The sequence below is a fragment of the Parus major genome, chromosome 1 (genome assembly GCF_001522545.3).
Source record: "Parus major isolate Abel chromosome 1, Parus_major1.1, whole genome shotgun sequence".
NCBI lineage: Eukaryota > Metazoa > Chordata > Aves > Passeriformes > Paridae > Parus > Parus major.
Window position 1 is genome coordinate 8,941,309 of NC_031768.1, and position 19,017 is coordinate 8,960,325.

The 19,017-nt window shown below is 36.8% G+C and overlaps 1 protein-coding gene and 1 long non-coding RNA gene across 2 annotated transcripts in view; one reads left to right on the top strand and one right to left on the bottom strand.

Annotated features, from left to right (window-relative positions):
- CFAP47 (cilia and flagella associated protein 47) overlaps nt 1-12,346 on the top strand; it is a 259,171-nt gene extending 246,825 nt beyond the window's left edge. Inside the window, exons 63-64 of the mRNA XM_019008576.1 lie at nt 2,613-2,781; nt 12,073-12,346. Coding sequence (XP_018864121.1) covers nt 2,613-2,781; nt 12,073-12,294 — 391 coding nt within the window. The 3' untranslated portion in view covers nt 12,295-12,346. The remainder of the gene's footprint in view (nt 1-2,612; nt 2,782-12,072) is intronic.
- LOC117243918 lies at nt 12,230-17,195 on the bottom strand. The gene is made up of 3 exons (XR_004496007.1): nt 17,119-17,195; nt 14,644-14,698; nt 12,230-12,267 (listed from the first exon to the last, which is right to left on the bottom strand). It is a non-coding gene; the product is annotated as an uncharacterized LOC117243918 (long non-coding RNA).
- Nucleotides 17,196-19,017: the final 1,822 nt, after the last annotated feature.

The window sequence follows — 19,017 nt, forward strand, 5'->3', positions numbered from 1 at the left end:
TTTTCCTTACTTGGACATATTTTCTACTCTGAGAAACATTTTGCATCCAGTAGACATCCTGACTCTTTTGTTAAAACTGACAGGCTTTAGGAAGAGGGAGGTTTTAGCTGTGATTAGATGTGTTCATGCAAGATTGTATGCATTTATGTTCTTTACTCAACATGAAAAAAGTTATAACTGCCTCTGGTACCTTGTGATAATGCTGTCAAGAAGCATGTAGATTTTATTTAAAGCTTATTTATTATTTTTTTCTTTCCATTTTTCTTTATAAAAATTAAAATCTGACAAGGGTGATGTAATAACATTATTTTTCTCTGACTTGGTAAATATCTTGTGAGTAATATAGATGAGTTTTTTGACATATTTCACTTTAAACTGTCTGGTCCCCTTGTCTGGACAAAATCTGCAGCTTTTTCTCCTCTGTGTGTTCTGACTGTTTTGATGTCTCTGAAAAACTCCAAAACAAGCTACTGTTGCATAACTCCCTGCTAAGAGGCAATTTCTGCAGGAATGAAATTTGTATTTTCCTGTGTCTGCTGTGTAAGCAGCCTGTCCCCTGCCTCATCTCCCCTGGCATTTCATCATCACATCTGCACTCCAAGTCATGTTCTTGGGTGTCTTAGAGACCAAGCACTTACTAGGAGCTGTCATCTCGAACTATTCACTGGAAAACAGACCAAGCATGGGAAATACAGAAAGGGCTGCCCTAAAATGTTTCTGAACCTACTCAACAGAGCAGTGATTCTGGAAATGAAGATCTGTGTCCAGGTTGTTTTCAGAATGAGGGTTTGAATATTTATCTCAGTCGTTTTTTGATGAGTGCTTTACTCGGCTGCTCAGTCTAGATCCGTCACTTCTTTTTGATCCCATGTCTGCTGTCTGTGTGTAGTAGGTGTGCTCTAGGCATTCACAGCTGAGCACTCCTTGTGGGAAACAAAGATGTGAAAATTCAAGGTTTATCTGGCACATGGATGGGAGCTCAGATCCAGCAGGATTAGTGCTGATGGCCCAGGGCTATAAACTCAGCGTCACAGCTTTAGGCACCACAAAAAGAGGTTTTTAGCATAAGCTTGATGTCAAGACTGGGAGACTGGAAATGTAGTTTCAGACATTCAGTATTTTTTCCCACCTTGCTGTTACCTAAAGGAAAATCTGGGCTCAATCTGCTGATGCACCCAATTCTACCTGCACTGCTAAATATCAGTTAATTTTTTTTGGAGGCAAGAGTAGCTTTTTGGTTTCTGTTTTCTGCACTCTCACTGTTTGTTTCTATAAACTGGTGGTGTGACCTTTTTTCACGAGAGCATTTTGAATATAGTTCAACCTTTCATGAGAACATTTTGCAAAAGAAGGCTATTTTTATACAAAATGACATTGGCCCGGCGTGCCACCCACAGGATAGAGCTTGCCCAGGAAATGTGGAACATTTCCGCAGAGATATGACTTGCCATAAAATATTAAATTTCTTTGTGGGTATTTTCTTTGGAAAGTGTTATTTCTGGTGTGACAGTCCATGAATAAACAGATTTGAACAGCTTTTCTTTGAGATGCTGTTAGCTTTTCATTCTTCAGGTTTTATCAACAGAAAATGTGTTCCCTCTAAGCATGTACGAGACTTGCCCTGCTGTACGGTGTCAAGGTGTTGTGGATTAATTTCTGACCGTCCCATAGTATTTCTACTTTCAATTTCCTGTGTTCTCCTTCTGTCCAGAGAGTGATAGAATTGTCCTCAGCAACACAAATAAAGATTAAAAGGAGAATGCCTCACCAGAAAATGCAAAAATGTACATTCTTTTCATGCTGAGAATGTTTATGGCAAGGAGTCCCTGAAGAATTGTGATGGACAAGCTTTAGTTTGGGACTGGTCTAAGATTGTTTTATAGTGCTCAGCCACTGTCTTTACCAGGACTAGGGATTTTCTTTGGGTCCAACAGCACTGCTATGAACCAAAGTATTAGACAAGATCTGCAGTGCCTATGACAGAAACTGAGATAAGAGATACACAATATTTTCAATAGAGGAACTTGATTATGTTACTGCAAAATCTTAAAATGTTCAGTTTATGGGATATGAAAAATGTGAAAACAGTGATAAAAATTATTATTTTTCTTATTTTAATTTCAAGGCTTTCAGAACTCTGCCCTAGTCTTGTAACACTCTGCTAGAATGCAAATTCAGTTCTAGTCATAAACCGTAATAAAATGGGTAGCTTGTCAGTTTTATTTGATTAGAGATTGGAAAAGGGAGTACTTTTAATAGGAAGAATGGATTTTCATTCTGATTTGGAATTTACTTCTATCACTATTATGATATCTCTACAAGTCAAATGATTTTTTTTTTCTAGTGGCAAATGCTATCATTATTCCATGGTTATTATAATATTTATAATAGCATGTAAATGTGTTGGAACTGGAATACCAATATGCAGGTCCCTGTGTATAAATAAATAATTGCTACAGAATAATTGTTCTGTAAGAATGCCGTTAATATTCCATATTCATTCCCTGCCATGTTTCCTGAGCCATGCCACATGGTGGCCTAGGCATTAGATGAGAGCCGAATTCTGTTCAGATGCTGTAAAAGGCACAAGAGGCTCCTGTGCTTTTCTGCAGGTACCCAGAGCCATTCACCGCACGCTTCCTGGCGGGCAGCGATCCCGATTTCCTTGTGATGCCACGAGCTGGAGAGCTGCTGCCAGCAGGCTCTGTGGGAACCCATATAACTGTGGGGTACAAGCCAAGGATGTATGGCAGGAAGCACACAGCGACCCTGGTCATCGAGGTAAGGCAATCCACACCTTCAGCAGTGCCAGCAGGAAGGGAAATCCTGCACCAGAGAGCAGCACTGGAGCACACCCAGTGCATGTTTTTGCTACTCCTCACAATGGACAAAACTAAATTTGGAGAATTGGTTGATGACAAGCTGGAAAAACATCCTGTCTTTTTACACTGTATTTTACACTGTATTATAATTTCTATATTATCCTTTTGCCATCGGCACCAGAGGCAGATAATTAATCTTGATACATTTGCCCCAACTCCATAGGCAACATGACTTTCACAGAGAATCAAAATAATCCTGTTAAGAACTGGTGGAGAATATAAAAGTAATTGAAGATGTGAAGCCTAGGTTATTGATTTCAATTGTATTATACATTTTATATGATCAAAGGCTCCAAGAAGGCAGGTGCCAAAGTGTGGAAGAGAGAATTTCAGAGCACAAAGCCAGGAATAGCTCTTTTGAAGCAAGATGCAAAACAAACACAAATATTATTTGCAACCAAGTAGCCTGTGTAAGTGTGAAGGTCAGGAAACATTTGAAGACGTGTTCTTTCAGCAGTAAAAATGCTCTCAGAAACCAATTTTCAAGTTATTTTTTGGAAGGAATCTGTTGAAAACACACAGCAGGGACAAACACCCCACATTCTGCATGAATCATGGTTTGTACTTTCAGTCTATTCACTGCATGCTGGTGGTGTTTTCAGGCTACTATATTAGAATTGAAATGGCAATATTGATTTAAGAAATAAGATGGTCAAAATGACATTGATAAAAAGATGCACGGCAAATCACTACAGTGTTTTATCTCTGTAAGTGACAACTTCTATAACAGTGAATAAGAAATTTAAATCCTGGGAAAAAAAGGTCCTTCAATCCCTCCTACTTGTTTTCTTTTACTGTATTAGATGTTTGATTAATATAATCTCTTTACATGAACACCAGTGATGCTTATCACTCTTCCATTTGAAAAATAAGCTTACTGAATATATTTTGTGATATTTTGTGTTTACACAGTGCTGCAGCTATAGAGCTCAGAAACTTCCAATGAAGTTTTGGAACTGAACTCCTGTTTTGAGGCATGGCACATACAAATGCACTAGCCATGCTTGTCCTTGGCTTAGCTTTCATAACTAACATGGAGATTCAACCATAAATCTGTCTGAAATGGCACAAACACAATGATCAAAAGTTATTAGCTTTTTAAGAACTCAGGAAGTAATCCAGAATTTCCTTTTAGGAATTTATCTGTATCACTGGCCTGTGTCTAATTGGATTTTTAAGCTGCATGCACTCACACCTCAGTCTCTCTGGTTATGACCTAGGCAGACAGCTCTTTACATCTCCACCTTTGGTACTGTGTGTGGCTGCAGTAAGTCAGTCATTCATATATATTACATATATATAAACCAGATCACATCTTGTTATATCAATTCCTGGACATGAAAAAATGCATCAAGGATTCTTGATGCTCATAAACACAATATAAGTCCATCACAGTCAGTTAGAGATGTTTCTAACATTCTTACTCAAATTGCAGAATTAAGTGGTTTCAGTAATGTTTTGATGAAGCTTGTGTTCTCTTTGCTCTTTTTGGAAGCCCTTTTTTGTACTCCAGCCTTCCCCCTTCCTGCTCCACACAAGCTTTAATTCCTGCATTTGTGATGGAAGGCAGAGCATCTGTGGCTGTGTGATTCAGCTCCTGCTCTCTCTGCACTGACCCAAAATAAGGTTTGACGACATGTTGAGAATACCTGATACTCATTTCTGCCTTTTGTGTTTGTTGAAATCATTTTCATTAGTGACCTGAGGGAGACAGACTTAGTTAGATATATTAAATAAAAGCAGTATTAAATCATTCTTATTTGGGGAATAAAAATGGAGGTGGTGAAATGCAATTAGTGTTTGACCTAACACTGAAGAATCTTTCTTGCGTGTATCCTCTCTAGCCAATATATTGGCTGAGGCTTTGGGCTATTTTTAGAAATGTTGAAGAAGCTTCTTTTCTTTTGCAGTGCCTCTCTTCTGCTGCTTCTGCTGTAATAAAGAATTACACTGCTCTTGCTTTAAAATGCCTTTTGCATTTCCAAGGGTAAAGTTATGGTCCTAACACTAACATATTTCTATTATTAAATTCTTTGAACAGTGAGTAGCAGATTTGTAATTTTTGTGTATTTCAATGAACAGTGACAATTAAGCTGTAAAATAGCACAGATAGCAGTGTAAGTTCTTTGGTTTATTTTCATCATAAAAATTGTGTTGTAAAGGAAAATGGGAGGTTAGGATTATGGAGAAAGATCCTATGGCCCTCTTTTTCTTATTTGTTTTAAACTTTAAACACAAATATTGTATGTAAATTTTTTTTTGTTTTATTACCCTGCTGAGAACCCAGTGCTGTAAATCTAATTAGCATTAACATATATGTAACAGTCTGTCTTTACCAGAACTTAGCACCTGCATTTTGTTAAATGAATATATATATATATATAATTGAAATCATGTTGCCTAGGTTATATTTCTGCACACAAATCAGGTACTTTGTGGGATATGGTATGGATTGTTTGAGACTTAATATTCATGAATATTTACAGTAGATTTTATTAGTGACAGAAAGCCTTAATTACTTTGCTGAAGCGGTTAAAGTTCTTTAACCATCATTAAAACTTCTGTTCTCAGTCAACTACATATCAAAATAGTTGAAGTTAGATAATTATTTAAATAGCTGCTAGGAATCTTAATTTTGCAGAAGTGACATAGATAATTACTTTAAAGTTTTATGTAGATCAAAGAATGAACTATTATAAAAAGACAGTAAAGAAAATAATCTTGCTTGTTTCTTTGGAAAAGCTTGTAGCTTTGAATGAGGACATCACAACTTAATTGAGGTACAGGTAAGAACCAGTGAAACGGTGCCTGAACAGCATTTTGAAAGAGGTATTTTTCCATAATAAAAATTCTAAATTTAGAATTGCCTTCATAAACAGTTGAGTTCTGGCTGAAAAAAAAAAATATCCCTAATGCAAAATAAGTGAAGAGAGCACACTTTTTAGATAAGCTGTAAAGTGCTGTGAGGACAGAAGGGACTTCCTGGGCCACAGTGACATCCCAGAGCTGTGATGTGCCAGTCAGGCTGAACAGAAAACCAGCAGAGCTGAGGAATGTCAAGGTGCAGCTGGGGCAGGAATCATGGCCAGACACGAGGTGGAGCAGCCAGGACGCTGGGAATCCTTGGCAAGGGGCATATTCCTGTTAATTTCCTTTCACTGTGCTGAATTCAGCTGGAGACCAGAGCAATTGCTTTGTAATTCATGTGTGAGACTTCTGAGATATTCTAAAGCAGAAGGCACACACAATAAGTCTTAAATGATAAAATAGGTGTCAGAGTGAAGCAGATTGCAGGTAACATTATCAAGCCCTCCAGAAGTCAGGCTTGTGCACCTTTATTACTGAATAATCACTAACTTAGCCTATGGAAGATAGCATATCAAAACCATTTGTCATGCTGTTCTGCAAATAAATGATGCAGTGTGCCAGCCACAGCACCCAGGTGTGGCTTCTCTAAACTTATCTATGCAAACTTGCATATCTTAACAGCAAACAGTACTGTTACATATTCAGCAGCTTGCTGAAACTGCCTTATTCCTGGTGGATTTCTTAATTACCATAGTTTAATGTTATTTTAAATTGTATCTCTTGAAAGAATGAGCAAGGAAAAATGTAACTAACTTACTAGAATAATTGAAATGGTTTCCCATTAAATAAGATGGTGTTGGCTTGAGTTTCATGATTAGAAGCAGAGTGCAGAATCAGTACTCAACATTTTTGATTCACAGGCATGGGGAAAGGTTACTTTGCTTATTGAGATTGATAATGGCAAAAGGGGACAATAATGTGGGAGCTATTGCTGTAAAAGGGTATTCAGAACGTTGTCAGTCCTGGAGGATTTTGATTGTATAATGTCTAAGCAATGTTGTGAAACACACAATATTTGAATTGCAGACATCAATTAAGTTTTAATTATATTTGGAAATGTTCTTCAAGCTAAGAAAAATATTCCTATCCATCTTCTTCATTAAAAATTGGCCAGAGTCTGGATTGGCATTTGTCTGCTTGTGGGAGATGGTTTTTCCTTGCTTGGGCTTTTTCCCCTTCTTTCCTTCACTTACTAAACCATCATTGTCTTGATCCATGAGATTTCTTGCCTTTGCTCTTCCCGTACACAGTTCATAAAGATTTGCTTTAATTTCATTCTGTATGCACTGATTGTAATTGTAAATTTTTTTGTTTGTATGACAAAACATTGCAATATAAATTAATGGCCAGGAATTATTTGATGCAGTGCCTGTAAGTTCCTGTTTAACTTTTTAGGAAGTCTTGCAAATTTTATTTTGATTTTTCTGAGTTAACACTATTTGGAAACTAACTGGAATACAATATTCCTTGAAATTCTTTGCTCCTAATCCACTTTCCTAACAGAGATTGCTTTGGCAATTATTTACCATGTACTTCAGTAGCACTTCCAGCCTATAGTGAACACCCATGGATAATCTGTGTTTTGCAAATTAATCCTATGAATCAGGAGGCATCAGCAAAAATGGGTTGAATACCAAGCAAATAGACTTTTATATAAATTATGTGGTGATTGTTACCAACATTGGCTATTGGCTGAATAGTTTGCTTCATGAGCATTACTCAGTCAGCCATCAAGATGATTGAATGACTTACTTGAATAACTTACGTTATTTAATAAGAAGTGTCAGTGTGTGTCTCATTTTTTAATTATTGAAAACATTTTTCAGAGAGAATTAGCTCAGTAGATGGCCATTAATCCAGTCAGGTGAGCTAAATTATTACTCTCTTCACATTTTGATTCAGGAATATTGAGATTTTGAAAAAAGAAAGTCATTCATTTCAACAAGAAATCCTCCCTCAGATTGTGAAGGACTTTTAGGATGTCATCTGGTCTTTCTTCTTAAATTGAGTGTGAAATAAGCCTAGATATGCATCACAGGAACCTGAATTCTTAACTACCTGTTTATATCAGATATATCTTCTTAACAGAGATTCTCTTTTGTAGTTCTGTTCTAGTCATAGTACAGATTTGATACCTTCATCTTTAGACTTTGTTACTACCAGAGCTATTATTGAAATGATTCCAAATTTGATACAATAAACTGCATTGTCTTAAAAATAGGAAGAAGAGTTTCTCTGATTTGAGAAATTTTGGCCTGCTTTTGAGGCAAGTAAATACTGCTTGTAAATCAAATATTCTATCATAATTCTATGGTCATATGTGGATGACCTTTGGAAGTCTCTCTTCCTCCTCTCCACCATTCCAGAAAAGTCTGGAACTGCAATGATTTGTGTTTTCCTTTGCTGTGACATGTCTGGCCTGGAAACCCAAAGCAGCAGCTTCAAGGCATTTGCATGAATTTTGAAGATGATAGACTTACTCTTTTTGCAGTTTTCATATTGGTTAGAATAATCATTGAAATTAAGCTTTGCAGACTTATTCCAAAAAAAAAAATGGCTTGAGCAACTAATATTGGGCCCTTGGAAATAAAGTATTGTAGTAAAATAGACATTTACTGAAAAATACTTGAATCTAGGTGGCCTTGAAAATGACTGATTTCTGGGTGGTTCTAATGCTAAAAAAAGAACCACAAGTTATGTTGACAATTATAGTAACTTTTCCATGTGTGTGATAATCATTTCCCCTTTAGCAGGAAATGCTGAGTTTACATTACATAGTAGCAATTTTTTTCACCAAATGTGTACATAAATGCACAATTTTTTTTATCCATAATTGTTTCCAGTAGTTTTGGATGATGGCACATGATTTACAATAGGTGAACTATTATATCATATATGATATAATAGTTATATATTATAACATCATATTTTGAGATGAGATATTAGAGTGGAGTTGCAATGTCTCCTGCTACAGAAGACATTCTGTTGCTGACACATCAACAGAATAAGCAGCTTTTTTCAAGAAGTCAAGCCATAACCCTTTTTTTTACTGGACACACAATCCAGGATATTTCTGTGGCAAACAGGAAATTAATAAAAGGTTATTACTACCCAGAATTCTGTATCTATTGTTTGATGCTGATAATAAGAGAAGTTGAGAGATGGCATAGCCCACTGTTTTTGTTTAAATCCCACTATTACTAATACAATAGACTGACAAGTCACAATATTCATGGATTTCATGAACAAAAGTTATTTTTTTTTTAGTAACTTGATACTCAGTTTAAATCACTGTCTGGAACACCTTTCAGATCTTTTTTCTGACCTTGAAATAATCCATGCAATTTGCACACAGTGAATATGACCCTGAGGTTAAATTACCTTTAAACTAAATTTTTCATCTGCTTTATTAAAGAAAAATAAACTATTTCATTTTGTACTGAAGTTAATAAAATAATGAGCTAACTTTGGAAAGCCACTTCTCTTAAATGACAGCTTTATCTTTAGACATAAGACACTGATGCTGGTTCATGTCACACCTGCTTTTGCTGGCTGTTATCTTTACAGACAGAGTTACTAGTTCATTTCACATTATTAAATAAGGTTGAGAATAAAGATGAGTTAATCTGCCTTTTTTGCACAGAATAAAATTCAATTTAAATTAGATTTTGATTTTAGTAGGGTGATAATAAAAAGTTTGAGATTCTATGCATGCATGTTGAAATATCTACTGAGTTCTCATTTACTAATCTTACTGGAACAAGGCGAGTCATTCAGCAGACACCATTTAAAATCAGTAGTGCCAGTTTTCAAGTAGAGGTTTCTTTAAAAATACACAGCAAAAACCCCTCATCTATTCTTTAAACATTGGTGCAGAAAATTATAATTGGGTTGCCAAAATGCTGGTTAAAACTACAATTAGAGATTCATATGATGAATTTAGGAGCTGTAAGTGTATGCAGTATATCTGTGAAATAATGTAAATGGTCTGTAAGTGCACAACAGAGAACAAAACCTGAGCCAAAGAGTTTATTGTTTAATGTTCTGAAACTTCTTTTTGTTGAATATCTGCATTATAAATTCAAAACTGCTTGCAATGATACTCCTTAAATATAATTTATCACTGAACAGGGTAGCAATTAGAATGGTAGGAAGAAGCATATGAAAGATAACAAAGATAAACATAATAGATTCAAACTTTTTCAGTGGCAAGTATAAAACTGATGTAACAAAACTTATTAAAGAAATGTTCTATCATGCTGTTTTTCCCCTTTCTGTATGTTGCTGTAAATATGGGATGACTCCACAAAAAGCTGGAGGTGGAGAAGGTTCACTGCTCATCTCTGTGGCTTTTGTAGTGCTTTGCCTGGATGGTAATTAAATGACAGCATGCAATAAATAACAAGACAAATATACACACTGCCACGGAGATGGTTGATAGCATTTATGGTGTGTGAAAATCTGCCACAATTTGTGTGGGTGTTGTGGCACCTCTCTACAGGCAAAATGTGGTTGTGGTACTGACATAGGCAGGAGCAGAGAAGGAGCAGAGTGCTCACACTGGAATGGGCAAATGGGCCACAAATCCAGCTGTGGCAGAAGCTGGGCTGCCAGCTGAGGGAGGGACTCATGAGGGTTGACTCAAAGGTGGACTGTAGCACTGTTTTCCAGAGCAATTTGAGAGCATACCAGCCTTTCTCACCTTGTGTTTCCTCAGATGGAGAGTGACACTGGTGTTAGGTGGAATGTTTCTATCTAAAATTGATTCTTCTAAGGATTAAGTTAGTTTTAAATGGGAGATGAATTCCATGAAGTGCAGCTCCTGCTGTAATGATAAAACTGAGACTGGAAGCAGCAGAGAAAGGTGACCCTATGAGCTCTGTCCCTGTAGTTCAACACAGCAGGAGAGCACCAAAAACCTGCTCTGGAGCCACAGCCAGCCCTGCTGTGTGAATGCACCGTGGAAGGGCAGACCCTGGGAATTTGGAAATACCACTCATTTCACGTGGCTCCCCTGCTATGAGACTGCAAAGTCAGAGAGTCTGTTATGTGCTGTGTACTATGTTCATGCTCTGTGTTCTGTATAAAAGTCAAATTTCACTTGTATGAATATATTTTTAATAGACTTATAAATGCCATATTTTCATATTCATATTTTCACATTTCATTTTTCAGTCTTCCTCTATTAGTTTTATCTCAGAAGGAGAAAAAAAGGCCCAAACATAAAACCTGGGATTTTCAGTCACTATGTGTGAGGGAATTGATGACAGTCTGCCTAAAGTGGGCATGCGATGCTTTGTCCTTTTGTATAGTACAAAGTGGGACATAATGACACATCATTTGAGATTTTGTAATGTCTTAGGGGTTTGTAATATTTCTGTTGTTAGTTTGTAGTTTTGGGGTTTTTTTAAAGAAAAGGAGAAGAGAAAACTAAAACCCAGGAATATACCCTTTCCCAGATGTAATAACAAGAAAGTGCTAGAGACTTGGAATAAAGACCTGCTTTCAAAAATTCAAGTGATACATTATGAAAGGAAAATGATTGTAAGAGCTGCAAAAATTACACTTGAGATTTTAACAGCCAAAATTCTGTTTCAGGACACAAAGCATGGGAGGTAGACAGCAGTATACCCTAATATTCATAGAAATAAAAGTCCTGAAGCAAGGGTAGATGGGATGTGTAGTAAGAATAAGGACCATGTACTCAGGAAGAGTCAAGTATTCAAGCATTACAAGACATGACATGGAAACATATGTTCCATTCCTAGAGACCAGTTATAAACAGAGAACAAATGAAGAGTGTCATTTTCAATCCACATAAATATGCCTCAAACTAGACATTCCAACATGAAGTTTCAATTCTCTTGTGCATACTCTAAATCCCTTTCTCTTAGTTTTGTTCATTGTTTTAATGTGAAATTCCCACCGTTTGATAATATCATTGATACAGATAGAGCTGCAAAGTGAATCCTGTGCAATAAACTTGAGGCATTTATGTTGTAGTATGGAATAGTCACCTTTGAAATACATATTGAGCTCTTTGGAAAACATACAGATCTCTGAATTTTTAAATAAAAAAGGAATTTTAGACCAGCCAGGGAAGGTAAATTTCTCATGTTTGTTATGCCTGGTCCTGAATAAAGCTGAATGTGATTTCAGTTCTCTGTTCCAGGAGTGCAACTCTCATTCTGTATTATTCCAGTGCATTACACGGAAAAGGACAAATATCTTTTGAAATCAATGCTGCATCTTAAATCACTGACAAATTTTCAAGGTATGTGATCATTAATTTTTTTTTGCTTTCTCTGTTCATTATTTTCAGACACAATCAATGCAGTGGACATATGTAATCAATGGACTTCCTCCACAGACTGTACCACCTACAATGGCAGCAAAAGTAGTTTGCACCAGCAACTACATGGGATCATCCACAGTCCGACAGCGCAATTTTATACGTGAAAATCTGAAACTTATAACCACTGGGGCATCCTCACCAATCAAAGGAGCACCTTTGGTCCTTAGGAATAAACAGAGAATGTTATAATCTGTTAGTTTTTTGGTGAGAGAACAAATAAATTGTGCAGATAAAGAGAAAATATGGTTTGTTAAAGTTTTTTAAGCAGATATGGTATGCATGGGTTGCATATTCTATATGGAAGATTCAGAGCACCTGAGCTCTATTAAACACTCATGTTTTTTTATAAGGGATTTTGGATGCTTAACTATTTATGTCATACAGATGTCAGCAATTTCAGAGAAAAAACTTGGAGTTTAAAAAAAATAGATCTGAATATTGTGTTGCTCAAACTAATGCTTTGCTTTCTAAAGGATGTTGGTTTAATAAGGCTGTAATAGGAAGCTTCAGTAAACATTCCATGTGATGTTCATGCAAACCAAGCAAGAAAAAAACAATCCCTCTTCTCTTCCACAAGAAAATCCTTACCTTTTCTTGCTTTAGCAAATTTCATTAATTAGGACATCATTGCTATGTATAAAATAACAATCTTGATTTATTCATGCCATAACATTTCAAATCTTTGATAATTATACATAGCCCAGAAGTGAAATAAAATGTCCTGCTTCAGTAATTTTATGCCAGGTATATTTTATAGAGTGCTTTAAAATATTAACATATAGAGGGCTATGAGAAGTTCAGTGAGGAATGAAGACAGATTTTTTTTTAGAATAAACAAAGCAGAGGTGCTAGTGTGTTTTTATTTCCATTCTTTAGATGGGAATTCAGGCTCTGTTCTTGATAAAATGTGAAAAATTAGATCTATGCAAACATGCTTTATAAGATCATTGGGTGGGTAACTCCTGACTTCTTTCTTCATTGAGATTATTTTTCCTGATTTTAGGAACAGAACATAAATTGTATTTGTGCCTTTATTTTGATGGCAAAGTGTACTTTTACAAAAAGATGGCTTGGCATAGATTAAGTGCCTTCTTGGCTCCAACACAGAATGAGCATCACTGCTCAGGAATGGGGAGCCTGAGCACAACCTATGTAGGTCAGTGCAAATGAGCACCAATAAAACCCTTTTACTGCAATGTGCTTGAGAATTTTGTTTATGCCACACATTTTTAGAGCAGCTATTACAGAAAATGTTGGGAACACATAAAATAGCAATGGTACTGTTTAATACCTCCTTCTAAATGCAGGGTGTCCCATTTTGGTCAGAAAGCAGGTAATCTGAAGTGAGAATAAAATCAGCTTTATAAATTCAGTGCACAACGCTGGAAAGATGCTGTCTATACTGATATCTCTAGAAGACATTGAGAAAGAAGCTGTTGCAATATTTATTTTAAATGCTGCTGAGACCACAAATGGAGCTGGATTTCATAGGAAGGCTCTATCTGCATATATAAATGAAACAAGTGTTTCTGTGCCCATAAGAAATCAGAATTTATGGATCAGCAATGGTTTCACAACTAATGATCAGTGTACAGGAAATATTTAATTGACAACATCTTTTTGTAAAAGCTTTTTTATCCTTATTTCACTCCTTTAAAGTTATGCTTTCCTATTTAAAATTGCACTTTTTTGCAAGATGCACAAAATTTTGTAATTCTCCCAGAAATGGATTAGCAGGTGGCATAGAGGTGAATCACTTAAAAATTACATGGTGCTCACTCCAGAAATTTTATGCCCAATTTGCTTGCCTGCACTTGCTGCTATATGTACTAGATTTCAAATTCTGTCATACATCTAAACATCCATGGGAAAATGTGCAATAAAATACTACCAGAGGGGTGTTTTCAAAGGAACCATTTCTATTATCTATTTTAAAAGGGATGAATGCATAATCTATGCTTACAGGACAAAATTATGTGGGTTTTTTTCAATGTGTACAAGGTCACTTCTGAGCTATGCAAGATATGCCATTGTCAGCTGAATTTGGACTTAATATAAAAAATGTATTTTTCTAATTTCTTATAGTTTAAACAGAACTAAACATATTTCTTCTGATATTAAGAATACACATGCAAAGATGATTTAAAGAAGGACCATTTTAGCTGTGTGATTGTAACATACAACAGTATTTTACAGAATATCTGCATGCATTTATGGATTACAGTGACTATATAAACTGTTAAAAATATATTCATTTTTGCTTCTTAGCTTGATAATTTGCACTTCCATCATTGAGGTGACTGTATTACTTGTAATGCAAGGACTAATTCCAAGTATATCTCTTAAAAAACAGTTTCTAAGCAGCAGCATTGGAAAGTTTCCAGAATAATAACTTGCAGTCATTACTTGCTTCCTCCTTTTTACTAGAATTACTGAGCCATTTTGAAAATAGTAGTGTTTCAACTCTGACATGGGAAAAGATTTCAAAATGCTGGGGTTTTTTAGTTAAAGATTTCACTTCAAAGCTTTTGTACCCACCATTAAATGTGAGCTTCAGAAGAGCTGGGCAAGCTGCTCACCATCACACTGCACCCTAAAAATGTAAAATGCAGAGGAATTCAGCTGTTGGAGACAGAGCTAAACACAATTGTTGCAGTCAGGGATCAGGTCTGGAAAAAAGCAACCCAAATCACTTAGCTTTGAATTAATTCTAAATTACTATTCTTTTTCATAATCTTGAAAGGCAATGGGAGAGAATGAACACAGACTCGAGTTATGGCTTTTGAAGAAGCCCTCACAATGTGCCCTCATGCCACTATCAGAACAGCCCCTATCAGAATCAGGTAGGAAAAAAACCCAAAACTTTGTCTTTCCACATTAGAATACCCATCAGGATCCCTTTCTTCTGAAAAGGATGAAAAAATGAGTTTTTCCCTTCACATTAATTTGTGTAGGCATAGCAGAATCTCAGGGAAATGAGGAGGTAGTGGTTATTACTGTAAGTAATAGCACCTAATTTCTCAATGCTAGTATCTATTAGTGATCTCAAATTACTTCTACTGACCCCAGTTATATGTTTTGATTTACAGAAATACCTAATTCATAAAACAAGAAGTTTTTCAAAGCCAATATGGCATTTATGGCCAAATGTTTTAATCATAGTGTTACATACCACAAATGAGTCAGCTGTGCATTGCTTGTTAGTGGCTTAGCAGAAATGCTGATTGTCTAACCAGTGTAGCCACCATGTGTTTATTTATATTTCTTCCTCCCTTCTCTCTCTATCACTGTAATGATCCCTCTATCAGAGTAATTAAAACAATGACTAAAACCTTATGAGGCAACATTATTGTGTAACACAGAACTTGTTACTTTGGGAATGAGGTCTACATTTAAATTTGTTAAAATACAGTGGAGCTTTTGCAGGTGTTGAGCTCCTGGTTTTATGTGACACATCCAGTAGTGGGGACAATCTGCCCTGGGGGGCTGCAGGATTGTACAGTCAGAGCGATGGCTACAAAGCAATCTGATTGTTGGATGTTTGGCTGAGCTTTATTTGGCACAATGCTCTCAGGAGAATGACACAACCTGGAGATGTCATTAGGATGCCTGCCATTAGCAGCTCAGCCTGCAGAGGGTTTTGCACAGATTTCAGTGATGCTTGTTCTACTCATGTCTGGCTCACCGTGGTATCAATGACACTCGAAGGCTGTTTTATACCTGATCTCTCACAAGATACAAAAAGGTTTGGAAGTATCAAACCTGCCCATCAAAAATAATAGGAACCAAACATAAATTCCTGTGCCAGTGCAGGTTTTGTCTGAGTCAGGAGAATGGGGAGATAAAGGCTGGTGTAAGTACAGGAGGTAATAATGATCAGGTAAAGAGCCCACAGGGGCACGGTGCCCTGTCCATTCCTGCCCCAAGGAAAGGGACTCTTTCGATGCAGCTCTTTGGGACTGAAGCCAGACTAGCAGAGGACAAAATGCTGAACCAACAATGCTCCTACTTTGGTGAAATACCACAGCAGCAGCCAAATCTGAGCATGCACTTTATTACTCTTTTATCACTAATCCAAACTACCAGAAGAAATAGAAAGTTCTGACTCACCCTGCACATCGCAAACATTGGGGGAAAAATGTCTGTATATTAATAGATATTCCTAGGAGGAAGGCTTAATATTTAGAACAAGAGAGAAAATTCCTGGCTTTGCCTTACTATTTATTTGCTCGTGAGGCGTTTCATAATTTTATTTCTCCCTGCAGTGACTGCTCATTCTAAAATAAATGACTGAGCAGTGCTTTACTGCTGACACAGATCACACTTTGTTGCTAATGGAATGTTAACTGCTTTTTAAGTAACTCTGAATAAACCTACTGATCCATAGAAGATTCATCTAAAAAGGAATCCATTTCATCTACCAGCTTTTCTGCTTCCACTGTCATCAAACATATTTTTCTGCAGTTTACTGCAGTTATTGTAATATTGGTAGTGTCAGATTTCCTGTAGTAGGATATTTTAGATTTTGAGACCATGACATGATGAAAGTGTGGTGAAGTCCTGGCAGGAATTGATGCCAAGGTCACTGCACAGAAATGTGTCTAAAAATCACTGCTTGGTGGCTAGGGAAATAAAGAGGTGGGGCAAGGATAATCTTTGACCTTTTATCTCCCTCATTATTCCATGATTAACATCCTTTCTGCAAAGTACCCATCTTTTCCTGGTAAAAAAAAATTAAATAAACCTGTCAGTGGAAAGCCTGTCAACTCACTGCTCATGCCACCTTGGTAGTACACAGCAGGTGCCAAAAAACCAGTCTGGCACAAGTCTTAAGTGACAAAATCAGAGGTATCAAGAAGGCTAAGGCAACAAAGTAAAATGCTTCCACTTATTATATGGATGGTGTTGATGTTCATCAGATGAGATCCAATTTACCAATCTGTACGAAAATAAAGACCCAGTTTTCCCATTCACTGAAACATATCCAGGGCACCTTTGCTGTAGCCCACAGACCTGATATGGTCAGTCTGGGGTGGGAAGAGTGGCTGTGTCCAGACTCCACATCTCCTTCAGTGCTCAGTGTTTTCATATATATAACACTGAAATGCAAAATATACATTGTAAATCAATGAAACCTGCAACTGTCATTCAAAAAGAAACCAAACAAAAAACCCCAACAAATCAAACAAAACAAAACCCAAACAAAGAAAAGCTCCCCAAAACAAAGAACAAAACAAACCCAAGAGACATAAGAAACAGTTCCCTCCACTCATACACCCACAAGCTTCTCTAAAAGAAGCACCTCAGAAGACAGGTTTTAATTTTGAAGAAACTAGCCTATTAAAAGAAAGACCCCTGATGATCAGTTAATAGACAGACAGACTTCATGGTGAGGTGTGAAACTTCCACATTCTTTGATGAGTGTAGAATGCATTTTTCTAACTTTTAGGTTTAAGTATCACAGAAGAGTTTGGGTTGGAAGGGTCATTTAAAGATCATGTAGTCCAAACCCCCTTCGATGAACAGGGACATCTTCAACTAGATCAGTTTGCTCACAGCCCACTTCAACCTGACCTTGAATGTTTCCAGACACAGTCATCTGCCACCTCTCTGGACAGCCTGTTCTGGTGTTTCACCACCCTCTTTGTAAAAGATTTCTTCCCTTTATCTAGTCGAAATTTCTTTTAATTGAAAACCATTGCCCTTTGTCCTATTGCAACAGGCCCTAATAAAATGTCTGTCCCTATCTTTCATGTAAGTGCCCTTTAAGTACTGAAAGGCTTCAATAAGGTCTCCCTGGAGCCTTTTCCATGTGGAACAACCCCAATTCCTCAACCTTTCTCTACCTGAGAAATGTTTCATTCCTCTCACTGTTTTCGTGGCCCTCCTCCAAACTCACACCAACAGGTCTGTGTCTCCTGGGAAATCCAGAGTGGGACAATTAACCAATTCCCCCATAAATATCATGGCTGATACCTGGGATACAGCACTTAGTGTTCTGGGGACTCCTGTCAACAATCTGAAACATTTTTGGCTGTTTAATATCAATGGGGAAAACAAACCCAAAACCACTATGTCAACAAAGTGTACTGCCATCACCCTAACTCCATCTAGGAACAGCTCTCTGCAGTGTGTGGTATATTACAGAGTTAACAAATATATTTATAAAGGAAGAATAAAATAGTGATTATTCTTATTCCTTGAAATATAAAATAAATATGTATTTGCAGAACTGTGCACCTGGAGAGTCAAGCTGAATGTGCAGGCAGTCAGGTGTGTGCTTCTGAGTTCAGAGCATCCACGTGAGTATTGGGTTAAATACGTGGTAAATACGTGAACAGCACTGACTCAGCAGCCTTGCATTGCTCCTGGCATGAATTGTTACACTCAAATGTAAAACTTTTGACTTTAAAATGCTTTTCTGAGCCACGTGGCTAGCATGAAATGGTACTTCTTTTCCATTTATCATCATCTTATTTCTGTCCTAATATTTGCTATTTAAACAAATAAGTAAACAAACAAAAATAAAAGGGGGAAAACAAAAAGCCAACACCAAACCAAAAGCAAGGCTACCCTGCCTGGGTCTGAGTCTTCTGTGCTCAGCTACCAGTTATTCATTTTGAGGCAGTTCCTATTGAACCTGAATCTAAATTACACAGAGATAGTGTGAAGGGGAGACAGAGACAAGGAAGCTCACAGCTACAAAATTAAATCCTCATGGTAAATCTTATTATATAGATCTTATATTTAATAGATGAAATCTTATTATATAGAAATATTGTCTAAGGAAACTTCCTTTCTGTTAGAGAACAGTATCTACACACACTGGCTGTGATCACTGCCCCATGAGGAATTAATTGTTAGATGACATGTCGCTGTACTGAAACAAATCAGCTGCAGGAACATTGGATT